Source organism: Equus asinus, chromosome 1 (genome assembly GCF_041296235.1).
Source record: "Equus asinus isolate D_3611 breed Donkey chromosome 1, EquAss-T2T_v2, whole genome shotgun sequence".
In the NCBI taxonomy this organism is placed as follows: Eukaryota; Metazoa; Chordata; class Mammalia; order Perissodactyla; family Equidae; genus Equus; species Equus asinus.
In genome coordinates this window covers 95,551,199-95,565,908 of record NC_091790.1, presented here as the reverse complement: position 1 = coordinate 95,565,908, position 14,710 = coordinate 95,551,199, and the positions used below count along the sequence as shown (strand labels likewise).

Sequence of the window (14,710 nt, the reverse complement as noted above, 5' to 3'; positions counted from 1 at the left end):
CACCCAGCTATTTAAGTCGACTGAACCGTCTGCTCCTCCGAGGATCGCTGAGAGGATAACTAGACATGTGCGCACAGTGCCCGCCCACAGGTAAGAAACTAAGATTTCTGAGAACTGACTTGGAGATGGGATTAATCCACCGTAGGCTATAATAATATTAGCTGTGTTAACGAAAGTGATACTAGTAACCTTGTTAAATTACTTCTGAAGGCAGCAGGACATTCTGTCCTGAAGGATGCAGGGTTACTTTTCCTTACAGAAAATCTCTAGCTTCAGATCTTTAGAATTTAAAATTATAGAGTTTAAAACTGGAGTTTAAAATTACATAATAAAAGTAACTTATTACAAACAATATTTACCTTAAATGGTTAATTGTGGTTTAAAAAATAGGTTAATCTAGATCAAGTGTAATATAATGGAAAAAAACACGTCAGATTTTTTAGGAGATAGTATATTCTGGTTTTCTACCTAAGGGAAATCTAAAGATATTCTTACATCACTGATCTTAACAGTGAAAGAATTATATCTAAGTTGTACCCTGCCACTTCTGAAAGGAATTTTTACTTCCTTGGATGAAAAGGTCCATATGTTATATGACCAATAAATTAAAAATGACTCACTTGTGTGTCCCCAGTCCTGGTGTGGCCTAGCCAAGCGACAGATATTTGTTGAATGAATGAATGAACACGTGAATGAAAGAAACAGGCAAACTACAGAGCAAGAGGATGAAAAGCCAACACACCAGAAAAACAGGAGCGTGAGGATAAAGCCCTCTATTGAATGGCGAGCATCCTGACAGCTCAAGGAAACATGAAACATTAATGGAGTCCAATTATCTGCTGAAAGGAAACAGACAAGAATGGCGTGAGCTGTCAGAGCATCAGGGAAGCGAAGGCCCAGAAGAGCTGAGACTTGAGAAATCACAAAGGATGACAATGGGTGTCTCAGTTCTGCTCCAAATGAGAACCAGGAAGAGCGAGGTCTGCTGCTCGCCTAACACTGGGAAAGACAAAGAGAGAGCGGGGGTCTCAATGCCTGTTTTGTTCCCATCTTCCTCATGGAGACAAATGATCTTCCAAGTGGAAAGGACGGAATGAGCACAGTGGAAAGAAAAGCGGGGTCCGGGACAGAGGAGGCGACTATGGGGATCTGATCTGCTTGGCTGCTTTCAAGAACAAGGAAAATTTGGTCCCTATGGCTGACGTCTCAGTTTGAACAAGTGAAAAATGTGAGGCATCAAAAAGAAAAAAAGATATGAGTGGCCTCTGAGAAGGGTGGAGGGCTAATCCAGAGGCAGAACAGCACAGTGGCGAGAAGCAAGATGCCATAGCCCACAGTCACAGGTTCCAACTCAGCTCTGTTGCTCATTTGGGGTGTGATCTGGGCAATTTTTCTAACCTTGGTGCCTCAGTTTCCTCCACTATAAATATGGGATAATAACAGCCGTCAACCCATAGGACGCTTAGGTGGGTTCAATTGGTTAAAATATAAAGCACAAGTTCTTAATGGGTTAAGAACCTGTTTTTCTAACAGGAAAGTCACCTAAATACGTAAGAAATAGAGGACAGGGCAGGAAATTCTGACATATCTTTCAACGGACTATATTATTATCATTTAAACTGGTGTTGCAGAATAATCACTAATGACACGGGCAAATGCAATTACTAGGTATGGCACAAATGTGCTTCGTATTCCATAAAGCAGAAAGAATGTGGGCATTAGTTACTTTGTGGGCAGAGGATTACAGACGACTTTTCTCCTAGCCTTTCTGCATCTCAACCCTAATAAAAGGTGTTTAGGCCTGGGGGCTGAGGGAGATAAAAGAAATCAAAATTATAATCAACTTTGGCATCAATATCCAACCAGAGGCCAATACGTTACCATTCAAAATTTTGCTGAGCATTTCAGAAAAAGAACATCATCTCTGAAAGACAGCATAATTTCACTATGAGGAAATGAGACTAAGAAAATAAAAGTCACCTTGTGAGTGTGAGTGTGTGTGTGTGTGTGTACATACAACCACGATGCAAGCTTGGTTCCAAAGCAACAGTCAGTAGGAGCCACACTGTCTTCTTGGTTGACTCTCGTATTCTCTCATTTATCATCCCTTACCCATATCTGACACCTCGTAAATGGTACCATAGGAAGGGAAGGTCTTTGTCAATTGGTCTTCATCTTTGCTTGGCTGGAATTACCAGTACCTCCCACACCGAGGGTAGAGGCAGGAATTAAGGGCCTTTCTAGAACCTACAAGTGTATTTATGGCACACGAGTTCAAGAATTCGTTAAACAATTATCTACTAAATACAACTATGGATAAGCAACTATAGCAGAACTTTCAAGATAAATAAGACGCAGTTTCTTACCTTCAAGAAATGAGTGATCGCAGGGGAAAAGAGGAAAACATGACACATGAACTAACTCTTACAGGGTAGCTTATGTGTATAGGCACATGCTAGATGTTTCCCCTAAATTATCTCAAAATGTGAAGTTGGATGGACTTGGCTTTGATTCTCATTTTCCCACTGTGTAACCTCTCTGTGACTTCCTGGTACGTTACTAAACCTCTCTGCCTCACTTTCCCTATCTGTAGCTCTGATGATTAAGTGAAACATTGTAAGACATGCAGGAGGTTTTAGCACAGGACTCCAAGTTATCATCACCATTACTACGATTTTTCACAGTAATTATGCAAGATGGGTACATACAAATGAAGACTCTAAACTGTGCAGTGGTTACTAACTTGCCCACTGTCACAGGGCCTCGTGGGAGGAGACAAGAGACAGGAAAACAGCCAGCCCAAAGCCTGGCCACCCCCCATCTCATGACATTCAGAATGGCTCCCTCACGGGGAGGAACCAAAACAGAACACTCTTTCTTGATCTGTTTCATCTTGTCTGTTATCTAACATTGTTTTCTAATTTTGGGCTTTTCCATTTGGTAAACAGATTATCCAATGAGATATTGGGGATTCTGAAATAGTCCCATTCCACATCTTTCTTTCTTCACTTACACTGTTTGTAGAAAGAAAAGCATCCCACAAAACATAGTTCTGCACTTTAGAACTGCATGCTAACAACGAAAAATTTGGTTTAAAGAAAATCAAGAGAAGAAACTAAAGCAGGAAAGAGCTGGGACAGGTTTGACAGGACTGTCTAAGGTCAGCGCCTAGAAGCCATCCCTCGATTCAGGGAGCCAAGCGCTGGAGTTGGGTGCCTCCATCTGAGCCAGCGGATCCCTGGATTTACAACTCCAGGGGTCACAGGCACATTCTGAAGACATTTCAGGAGGCTTCCCTGTGATGCACACACAGCCCTGTCTCCAAATGGAATACAGTCAGGATGAAATACACACACGGACGACTCTAGTGACCTTCACAAGTGGACTTGAAACCTCTCAGCTCCTTGGGATATCTTTGCTAAACTGTGGTCTAGTAAGAGACATGGTGGCACAGCTCAGCTTCAGTGATGACAATAATAACCACCCAAAACAATTTGTTTAAAATGAGAAAAAGCCAAACTCTGAAAAATCACAATTCTCTGAAACTTCAAAATCTCAAAAATATTGTCAAGAAAAAGCTAAACATGGAATTACCATATGATTAAGCAATTCCACTCCTAAGCATATCCCCAAAGGAAGTGAAAGCAGGGACTCAAACAGATGTTTGTACTCTAATGATCATTGCAGCTTTATTCACCATAGCCAAGAGGGGGAAGCAAACCAAGAGTACACTGATGGGTGAATGGATAAACAAAATGTAGTACAAAATCTATGTACAATCAAATACGATTCAGCCATAAAAGGAACGAAATTCTGATACACGCTGCAACCAGGATGAACCCTGAAAACATCATGCTAAGTGAAATAAAACAGATACAGAAGGACAAATATTGTATGATTCCATTTACATTAGGCAACTACAACAGGCAAATTCATAGAGACAGAGACTAGAACAGAGGTTACCAAGAGCTGGGGGAATTATTGCTTAATGGGTACAGAGTTTCTGTTTGGAGTGATAAAGTTTTTAAAATAGATAGTGGCAATAACTGCACAACACTGTAAAGATAATGAATGCCACTGAATTGTACCTTTACAAACGGTTAAATTGTAAATTTTATGTTATGTGTATTTTACCACAATAAAACAATATTTTTAAAAACTGTCAAGAGTAATTCCAGTTATTACAAAACCACCCTCTTTCCAAGGAAAGTGCATCCCCTTCCTGCAGTGCGCTGCTAGGAAATGTGTGAGGCATTTTTAGCAACTGTCACACAAAAATAAGCTGCTTACATTAGAAACCAGCTAATAAAAACGAGAGCATTAAATCCTCTTTGGCACAGAGAAGGAACAGGTCAAGGAAAGTCACAGCAAATCTTTTCTTCTAACCATCAGGTCCCTTGCAAAGAACCAGCCAACTCTAGATCAAACATATTATGCGAACCGAAGGCCTATAATCAGAGCATCTGAGGACATCTTGAAAATTAAGGAAGAAGAAAGAACAGCACTATATCTTCGTCAAATTCTGTCATGCATCCCAAGTCATCTTGTTAGGAAGAACTGAGTGTTGAACTTTGTGTCAGGCACAGAGGCGGCAGGGAAAGCCCAGAGACGCAGGGAGGAGGCACCCACAGGGTGAGCTGCAGGTCCTGCAGGCTGTGCAGACTCTGCCTGGGAGAGTGGCAGGGCCACCCTGGGAGGGCACAGGCCTCTGCACTGCACTGCAAACCCAGAGCCCACTCACTACAGACGCACAGGGCAGTGAGGACGCCAAAAGGGAAGATGGACACGCAGCACTCGGACACACTGGAGAGCGACTGGTGCCTTCTGCTCCATATCACAGACCTCAGAGTGTCAGCTTCCACATTTTTCATGTTGAAATGAGAGTCCAGAATCAGACACAAGCACAGCATACTTTCTTTTTTTGCAAATTGCCTGCTCATGCATTTTGCCGGTTTTTCTATCTGATTGTTTCTCTTATTTATAGGATTTATTTTATTTTTTTATAAACTGAAGACACTAATATTTTGCATGTCATACGCATTGAAGATATTTTTCCCAGGCCGAGGTGTGCCTTTTAGCATTTTTAATGCTGTCTGTTACGTTTGTATAGAAATTTATATTTGCCGTGTACTCAAATTTCCTGTTTCCCTATGGTTGCAGTGAGTCTTATTTAGGAGATTCTTTCTTAGCCTGAGGGCATAAAGATTCTCACTACTCATTAATTCTTGTTATTCAAATAAATAAAACATTCTGTTTTTCACTTTCAGTGACTTCGTTGACCTGAAACTGAGGATTGTGGATAGAATGCAGTAGGGATCTGGCCGTACCCCCACCACATGGGGACAGTCACAGGCGTGTGTCCTCAGTGCTCTGCCGTGACTTCTCTCTGCTCAAGTGAGTTTATCTAGGTCTCTTTACAGGATGTCTACTCTCGTCCTTTGGTCTATTTGTCTGTCCTTGAATCAGTAACACGCTTTCTTAACTGTGACAGCCCCATAAGAAGGCTTGCTCTCTGAACGTGCACATCACCCCTCCATACGCGCTGTTCTTCAAATTTGTCTCGGCTGTTACTGAGTTTCACCCCTCCATATTAAAGCTAGGACCCATGTGTCAAGTCACGCCAAAACTCTTAGAAATTTGATTGTACCTGCATTAAATTTAAAAATACATTTGGGAGGATGTGACATCTTCACTAAGTCTTCTGACTCATGATCACAGGACAGCTCTCCGTTTATTTAGGTCTTTTTTATATTCGTTAGCAACATCCTATAACGCTGATAATCTGGTTGAATTTACTCCTAGATACCTCATAATTTTTGTTATTCTTGTGAGTGGGATTTCTGTTCACATTATAATTTCCTGATAATTTTCTACTGTACAATACTCCTATTAAATTCTTTATGTTGATCTCATATTAGATTGGCCAGCCGGCTTAAAGAACACATTTACTTAAAAAGTCTTTCTGTATATCTGTGTGGATTTTCTATTTGGATAATCACATCATGTGCCAACAGGCATAGATTTCATTTCTTCCTTTCAGTGTCTGCATTTCTGTTTCTTTGTTTGCTTGTCTTATTACACTGGCAAAGACCTCTAGTGACAGGGGGCATTCTCGCATGATTTCTGATTTTCATGGACATGACTCTAATGTTTCTCCACTATGTGTGGCGGATGCTATACGTTTTTGACAAAGACACTTAAAACAGGTTAGGGAGGTTTCTTTTCAGTACTGGTTTAGTAAGAGTTTTGTTGTTATTGTTTGTTTTGTATCATATATGCGCTGAATTGCATTAAACATTCTTCTTTTCTCTGGTGAGATGATCATGTCTTTTCCTTTCATCTTTTAATATGTTGGATGTGTTCATAGACTAATGATGGTAAAGCGTCCTTGCCTATTATAATAAATCCAACTAGGTCATAACATTTGTTTGTTTTATGTTTTATTTAGGATAAAGTGCTAAATATGATTAATTAATGTTTTTCTCAGACTTTTTAGTTCTATGTTAACATGTGATATTGGCTCATAGCTTGGATCTCTTTCAAAGCTACACAAACATTATAAATTGAGTGGGAGAGTTCTTGTCCTCACCTCTCCAACTGTTTGTATAAAGAGAGAAAGTATTTGTTCCTTGAAGTTTGCATGACACTCATCTGCAAAACTTCCTCAGTAATTTTGAGGGGGGTGGTACTGACTACTGACTCCATTTCTTCCAGAGTTATTTAAACAAAGATCTTATATTTCTCCAAGGGTGAATTTTGTTTTGTTTTTCTCTTTCAACTATTCTTTTTTATTTCTTCAGAATTCTCTACCTGAAACTTTTGAATGCTGTCTATACTTAGCTCACAGAGCTCTACCCTCCATCATGTCATAATATTTAATTCACATTGCACAAGAAATATTCTTGGTTTTCTTAGGTAGTCTTTAGGTTATTTCTTCTTTCAGATGGGTCTGTTTTTTTTTTTTTAAAGACTTTAATTTTTTAGAAGGGAAGATTTACAACCAAATTGAGAAGGGGGTATGGAGATTTCCCATATACCCCTTGCCTGTACACATGCACAGCCTCTCCCATTATTAACATCACTCACTAGAATGATACATCAACACATCATAATTACCTAAAGTCCAGTTTACCTTAGGGTTCATGGGTGTTGTACATTCTATGGGTTTGGACAAATACATCTATCATTACAGCCATCATTATAATATCATACACAGTATTTTCACTGCCCTAAAACGCTCTCTGCTCTGCCTAGTCGTCTTTCCCCACCATCACCCCTGTCAACCACTGACTTTTTTACTGTCTCCATAGTTTTGCCATTTCCAGAATGTCACATAGTTGGAACCACACAGTATGTAGCCTTTTCAGATTGACTTCTTTCACTTAATAATATGCATTTAAGGTTCTTCTATGTCTTTTCATGTCTTGATAGTTCATGTCTTCTTAGCACTGAATAACAGTCCACTGTCTGGATCTACCACAGTTTATTTGTCCATTCCCCTACTAAAGGACATCTTGGTGGCTTCCAAATTTTGGCAATGATGAATAAAGCTACTATAAACATCGACGTGCTGGTTTTTGCGTGAACATAAGTTTTCAACTCCTCTGGGTAAATACCGAGGAGCACGATTGCTGTATTGTATGGTAACAGTAAGTTTAGTTTTGCAAGAAGCTGCCAAACTATTTTCCAAAGTGGCTGCACCATTTTGCATTGCCACCAGCAAAGTATGACAGCAGTTCCTGTTGCTCCAAATCCTCAACAGCATTTGATGTTGAAATTTTTTTCATATTTTTGCAACATATTATCCATTTCCCTCATATTTTCATATTTATTGTCATAAAGTTGTTCACGGTTTTCTTGTTTTCTTTCTTGTAACTCTGTGATACGCTCTTCCTGGGGATTTCCAGCGCGCCTTTTGTCCTCCTGAGTGTGCTAGAGGTTTGCAGTTACGGTAGCTTTCGCCCAAGACTGGCTCATACTTTATCATGTCAATAATTTCTGATCTCAACTTTTGTAATTACATCCTTCTACATTGCTGAGAGCTATTCAATTTCGTTCTTCTTATGTCAATTTTTCTTCCCTTTAAATCTCAGAAATTGAGTCTTCAATGCTATTTTAGCAGCATTACACAACTCTCAACCTGCAGTACATTCATTTCTCATTCAGTTCTAAATAACTGATATTTTCGTTGTGATTTCCTCTTTAACGCATGAGCGAAGTAAGGGTGTGTTTTAACGTTTCCACATAACATGTTTATGTGTTTTGTTTTGAGGTTTTTCTGTTGACGTCTGATTTAATCACAATAGGTCAGAGACCGTGGCTTGCAGGAGATAGATTGCTTAAAACTTAGAGCAACTCGCCATATATGGTCAACTTTTTAAAGAGCTACACAGATGTCAGAAGAGAATGCAGAGCCTGTCTGTTACGTGCAGGGTTCTAGGTGTGTCTACTGATTTGAGCCTGTTAAGACTGTTACAGACAGTCTTGGAATTGCGCCTACCATCTTATCTTGTATTTTCTGACATCTTTTTTTTCATATCTTATTTATCTTCCTTTTCTGCTTAATGTTTGTTGTTTTTATTAAATACATATTCCCTAGTATCTTTTTCTGCTAGGTTAGACACTATAGATCCTTATAGGAATTAGAGTCAACATTTAGTTGTGCCCAGTATTTTAAAATACATAACTATTTTCTTCTAATGTAGCTTCAAGCTATTTTACATTTTACTTCTCCTAACTGGGGTCTTATTATGCTTTAACCATTCACTGAACAACCCTCACTCAGATACATACACATTCCCAACGTCTTATTATCAGAAGTTTGAGTTTACCCTTATTTTAACAATCCATAAGGAACTAAATTTACGACACTGTATCCCTTTCTGCATGTTATTGCTTCTTACACTCCATGCTTTTGTCCACATTCACAGCTCTTCCTGAAGGACAATATTTAGTTAATAATTCTTTTAGTGAGGATTGCCACGAACATATTTTCTCAATCTTTGTCTGACAAAGCTTCATTTTACTTTCACTAAATGTTGGTACAAAGTTCTAGATGGACCGTTCCTTTTCCCTCAGCACTCTGGAAACAACCCACATCACATTCTGGCATTTACTGTGCCCGAGTCGGCTGTCAGTCCAATGGCCATGCCTGTGCTGGGAAATCTGTTTTTTCCCTTCAGGTTTTCTCTTTGTCTTCCATTTTCTGGAGTAGTGCTAACTCCTTTTAGAGGTTGATTAATCTTCATTTTTCCTTTTAATCTTTGAGGACAGTTTGGGGACTGGCTCTCTCTTCAATTCTGGCCAATTCTCAGGTAGCATCTCTTCAAATTTTGCCCTCTACCATTCCCTCCATCTCCTCTCCTCAAGACTGAACACCCAATGGCCGTTCATGTTTTTCCATGTCTCTCTGTGCTGCGGCAAGAAGACTCCAGCTCGTTAATTCTCTTTAGATCGAATCCAGCATTTTCTAAAATGCCAGTAACTATATATTTCATTTCCAAGATTTCTAGGGCACTCTTTCTCGCACCCACCTGCTCTTGCTTCATTTCTTCTCGTTGTATTTCATAGTTTCTTGTCCTCTTTTCTGGGTATTGTTCTTTCTTTCATCTCCCTCAGCATTACAAACTCACTTATTTCAAAGCCTTTGTCAGACTTACAGCTACTGCGTATGTAAACTGGGGATCAGATGACTCTCTTAGCTGTACTTAGTAGGAGATTGCTTCATGTGCTTGGACCGTGGATGTGCGGACTCATTTGAGGTGGGTTGTGCTCTGTTCTTCTGTTCTGCCATCCTTCCTGCTTACCCCTCCCCGTGTGGTGGTGGAGGGCTGCTCAGGGAAGGATACAGGTCGCTGCACCCGTGAGGCTATATGGGTCGGCCCTGGCTGCACTGCTGTGCCTGCTGGCTGGCCATGGGTTCAGGGTCTTTCAGGAGCAGAAGAGCCCCACTTCAGCTCCTGGTTAGATGCGCTGAGCCTGGCCCTTACCGTGGCCTAGGACCTGACCTCCACCATTGGTGCTGCTTTTAGACTTGTAACCACAGGCACCAGCGTTGGCACTGCTCACTGCTCTGTGGAAATGTCTATCCTGTTTCTGAGCTAGGCTGAGTCCTTCTGGTTTTCCTGTTTTATATGCTCTGTGTGTAGAATTATTGAAGGTTGCAAGGAAGGGTGGCCAGCATCTTGGCTGTGCTTACAAGTACGAACTCCCTGGGTCACTGAGCAGAAGTTGACTTCAACACAGACATGTTCATTCATTCCTTGAAGCCCTGCTTCAGGCGCGGGGACAGTCAGACGCCCAGCTTCACTGCCTGCTGTGTGACTCCTGCCCAGGAAAGAGATTAGCTCTCTTCCACACGAAGCCCAGTCTACCTTCTGTGTCACAAATTTACCTTCACGGCGCCAGCTGACTCCCCTCACGGTGCCACCACCTGTGATATCTATGGGATATCTGAACATACAACTTAAAGGTGCAAGATAAGAGATAAGCTTTAAAAAGTCCTTTCAGTGTAATATTTTTCTAATTTTCTGATTAAAATATTAACATAAATTTTTATATGAACCTTAATACCAAGACTTGGATTATTCAGTTTAAATGAGACCATTTGTAAGCAATGAAATGCATTTAAATTTTCCTGTTTCAGAGCCAAATTATCAACAAATTGTACTCTTTTCCTTGCATCATTTCATTTGAAAGTTTTCTAAAAGATGAACCTGAAATTATGCTTGACACAGAAAATCCTGTTTTTACAAATCTCCTAATATGTGGAAAAAAGTTCTTTGACTTCATGGTCAGCTCCTAGCTTTTATTTTTGCCAAATTTCATCCTCTTTCTCATTACGCAATTTAAAAAATCCGATTATTCTAATTCCTTCCAGCTCTAAGTTCTTCCATTTCTTATACTTAAACTCCTGAATAATCCAGAAGGCCAGCCACGCACATTCTTCCTGTTCCCTCTCACCATCAGACTGGCTCCCTTTCTAGGCTCCCATCCTGTACTCAAGCTTGCATTTATTAGACCTAATTTGCTAACTCTTGCATCCTTTTAGAATCCTTCCTTTCGTTCCTACTATGACCCTATCAGAAATTAACTAGAAGAAATAGAAGGAATCATAGAAAGGCAGAGAAATACCAAGAATACATACATGTAAAATGCTCTTAAGTGTAAATATTAAAATGCCAGAATCAAGAGGATTTCACCGTGGAGAAGCCCTCAATATGCAACATCAAAGTGCCTTTAAGCTGACTCCCAGGATAACTCACATGAATTGATTTTGACGTTTTGCTCACTGAAGTCGGTTCATAGAAAGGAAATAGGTGAAGATATTAAACCAAGTATTTTTCTCTTTTTTAGAAATTATTTTCCTTAAAGGGGAGAAGAACGAAGGTCAGAACATTCTTACATTAGTACCAAGAACAGTGTCTTGGAATTCAAAGCCTCAGCATTGACACAAAGCTGTCGCTGCGAGCAATGGCCTCTGTGTTTTTGTCACTCCTTACCTTGGTGATTTGCGAGCCGGTCAGACTGTGTGGGGAAGCCAGGTCCTGCCAGCTCTCGAGGACTGTGAGGAGGGGTCTGCTCCGCCTGCTCCTGGAGAGGACAGGAGCAGAAAGGCTCTGTCAGAGAAGCACGCCACCTGGTCGACATCCACCATCCCTAGCAGTTCCTTTCTTCCCTCATTTCTTACTTCTTTTCCATTTATTTCCTTTTTTTTTGTTTTAAATGACAGTTGTTTAAGATATGCTGTAAAAGGGAAGTTAACCATGAAGAGGTGTAACCTGCCTGGCAAGGGAGTAAGAAGAAAACTTAACTCCTGTTTTTGGCTTAAACCGCTTTCCCTGAACAGCAATTCAAAAAGAATTACTGTCAACTGCTGGGTTTAAGCAAGGAATATAAATAACTAGCATTCCATGGAGCACATGCATTTTCTGTAACAATTACTGGTAATCAAGCCCTAGGCGGTCTGTCACCTGGTACAGAAACATCCAGAGACTGTTTCATAATTGGCCCCTCCACAAAGCATAAGGAGTTCAGTGGCAGTTTTTAGACATCAGGATGAGGAAAAAGATTTTATGCAAAAATTAAAACAGCAACATTATGACCAAGCCCACACTTCTAGAAAGATATTTCATGGGATATAATCAAGCCAATGAAAGATATATTAAAATGTGGGATAGGAAAATGGACCCTTTAATATTTACAAGCTTATAACAAAATATTAGCAGTTACTTGGGGTAGAAAGATGTCAAACTTCTCTTACAGATTCAAGAAATCTTTGAAACTTTTAGAATGCACATGTATTACCTCTGTAAATAGAAAAGTTTTAGAACAGTGCCAAAAGTATATGATCTGCAAGGAAAACCTGCTATTAATAACAATAATACATTGGCCCAAATACCATAGTTACCTTCAGCCACCTTATCTCCAGCTCAGCATAGGAACCTCCTGGTACTGCACACGGCCACAGGTGGAATATTCCATGTGTGCAGGCACTAGCCAACATGCGCACAGAGCTGACTCTGCCAGCTGGACTCCCATTTCACAGATGAGGACACAGGCACAGGAAGGTTATGTCCCCACCACTATCACCCAGTCAGTAAGAGGCAGCCCTGGGAGGAGAACCCAGGCAGTTGGGCTCCAGAGCCCACGTACCCATGCTGCCCAAGAAACTCAAACCTACACGTTTATTTTGACAAGGTGCTTTATCACCTGAATCTTCCTCATCAAGTGGTTTCTCTGTGCAGAGCCTTCACCTGCTCACGTGTAGACAGAGAAGGGTGACAACTCTACTGTGTGACGCCAACCCACCTGCAGGTGGGGGTCTGTCACTGCTGTGCTGAGGGCCCTCACAGGAGTAGGGGAAGAGAGCGGGAGTGCTGGGGAGAGTCCACAGGCTCACCTACACTGACCACTTAGAAGAAGGAAGATGCTCGCTACCTGGGAAGGCCGGGCCGCATTCACACCTTCCTCCAGAGCATCTGGGGAAAACAAGAAAGCCCTAAGGTACAGGAGGTATTTTCACTTGCTTCTCTCTCTCTGTTCTCTCCCTTCGAGAAAAATAGCTTTCTTTTTCTTTTTTAATCATAGATGCAATACTTGCTAATTATGAATACCTAGGTGCTAAAGAAAAGAAAATTAAAATGAATCTCTCACCCAGGGATGTTATCCTCTCAGTTTTTGGTCTGTTCTTTCAGAGAAAAAACAATGCATACACAGTGTGCATATGTACGCAATGTTTGAATTATTTATGGAGAGCATGATGGTATATTTGAATCACATGGGGGCTACAAATAATCCCGATAAAAAATGGAATCATAATCATTTGACTTATTTACTTTAACATATCTTTCTGAAATTCCCTATGGCAACAAATGACCTCCATCAGCACCTTCACAGCTCCAGCAGACTCCATCCACTAAGTGGACATGTGACATGATTTCTTTAATCAGTACCCTACTGGTGAACACAGAGTTTGTTAAGAATGTAAGGTTTTGGGTCAGCCCTGTGGCGTAGAGGTTAAGTTCACGTGTTTCACTTTGGTGGCCCAGAGTTCACCGGTTCAGATCCTGGGCGCAGACCTACACTCCACTCATCAAGCCATGCTGTGGCAGCATCCCACATAGAAGAACCAGAAGGACTTGCAACTAGAATATACAACAATGTCCTGGGGCTTTGGGGAGGGGAAAAAAAAAGGAAGAAAAAAGGAAGACTGGGAACAGATGTTCGCTCAGGGCCAATCTCCTTCATGAGGAAAAAAACAAAAAAACGTAAGGTTTTGATTAGGAAAGTGGAGAGGGATTGGTTTGGAGGACACGGTATCTGGGAGGCAAGAGGAATGCCACCAAGAACCCCAGTGAGGTGCTGAAGATGGAGCAGGGCTATCAAGGTTAGCATACAAGGTGGCACTTCCCAGTCCCCCAAACTCAGCAGAGTCTCCCCATCTGGGGTCACCCCATCTAGTTTCTGCAATTCCACTGGAGCCAATGTTTCTCCATCCCATCAGCTTTTCACCATTTGAGAGAAGCATTTTTTCCTTCTTTTCCAAATTTTAAAACTACTTATATAAATTTTTGGAAATATAGAGCAAATATAAAATAAAAACTAGCCTCAATCCTATGGCAGTAGGGTAACTTAGCATGCTTGTGGACTTTGCACCTTTCTTATGCACAGCTAGAAACTGCTGCAATCACGTGGTGTAAACAATTTTGTGTTTTGCTTTTTCCCCCTTAATTAACAGTATAAGATGTTTTTTTTTAAACCTTGGTAAATATCATTTTTTCAGATTCTAAACAACTCTAGTAGACATTTTCAGTTGTTTGCAAATTTTAGATAGCATAAACAACAACCAAATAAACACCTTTGTGCCTAAAACCCTGTCCCCGTCTCTGATGATTCGCTTAGGATCCCTAGAAGCACAACTCGGTCAAACGTCTCATGCGTTTTTTCTTTGAGTCCAGGTCCTGTCAATTTGCTGTTCACAGTTTATCCTTCCCCCAGAAACAGACAAAACAGCCGTCTTCATAATGTCCAAAGCGGCCAGCACTGTGAGTGCTGACTTTCTGGAATTCTTGTCTTGTCAATCCTAGAGATACGCAGTGGCCTTTGCCTGTGGTTTTCATGCACATTTTAAATACTGAGGCTGAAGTTTCTTCATGTGCTCATGAGCCCTTCTCTTTCTTCCTTTGGACCATCCTTTAACAGGCCAGCC

The 14,710-nt window shown here is 40.8% G+C and overlaps 1 protein-coding gene across 4 annotated transcripts in view; it reads right to left on the bottom strand.

The window, feature by feature from the left end:
- GRB10 (growth factor receptor bound protein 10) overlaps positions 1-14,710 on the bottom strand; it is a 203,865-nt gene that overhangs the window by 102,395 nt on the left and 86,760 nt on the right. For 3 of the 4 annotated variants that reach the window (XM_070497694.1, XM_070497794.1, XM_014828260.3), the window contains exon 4: positions 11,502-11,592. In XM_070497694.1, the coding sequence (XP_070353795.1) occupies positions 11,502-11,592 (91 nt within the window). Of the gene's footprint in view, positions 1-11,501; positions 11,593-14,710 lie in introns of those variants that run through there. The other variant, XM_070497829.1, reaches the window with a different exon arrangement.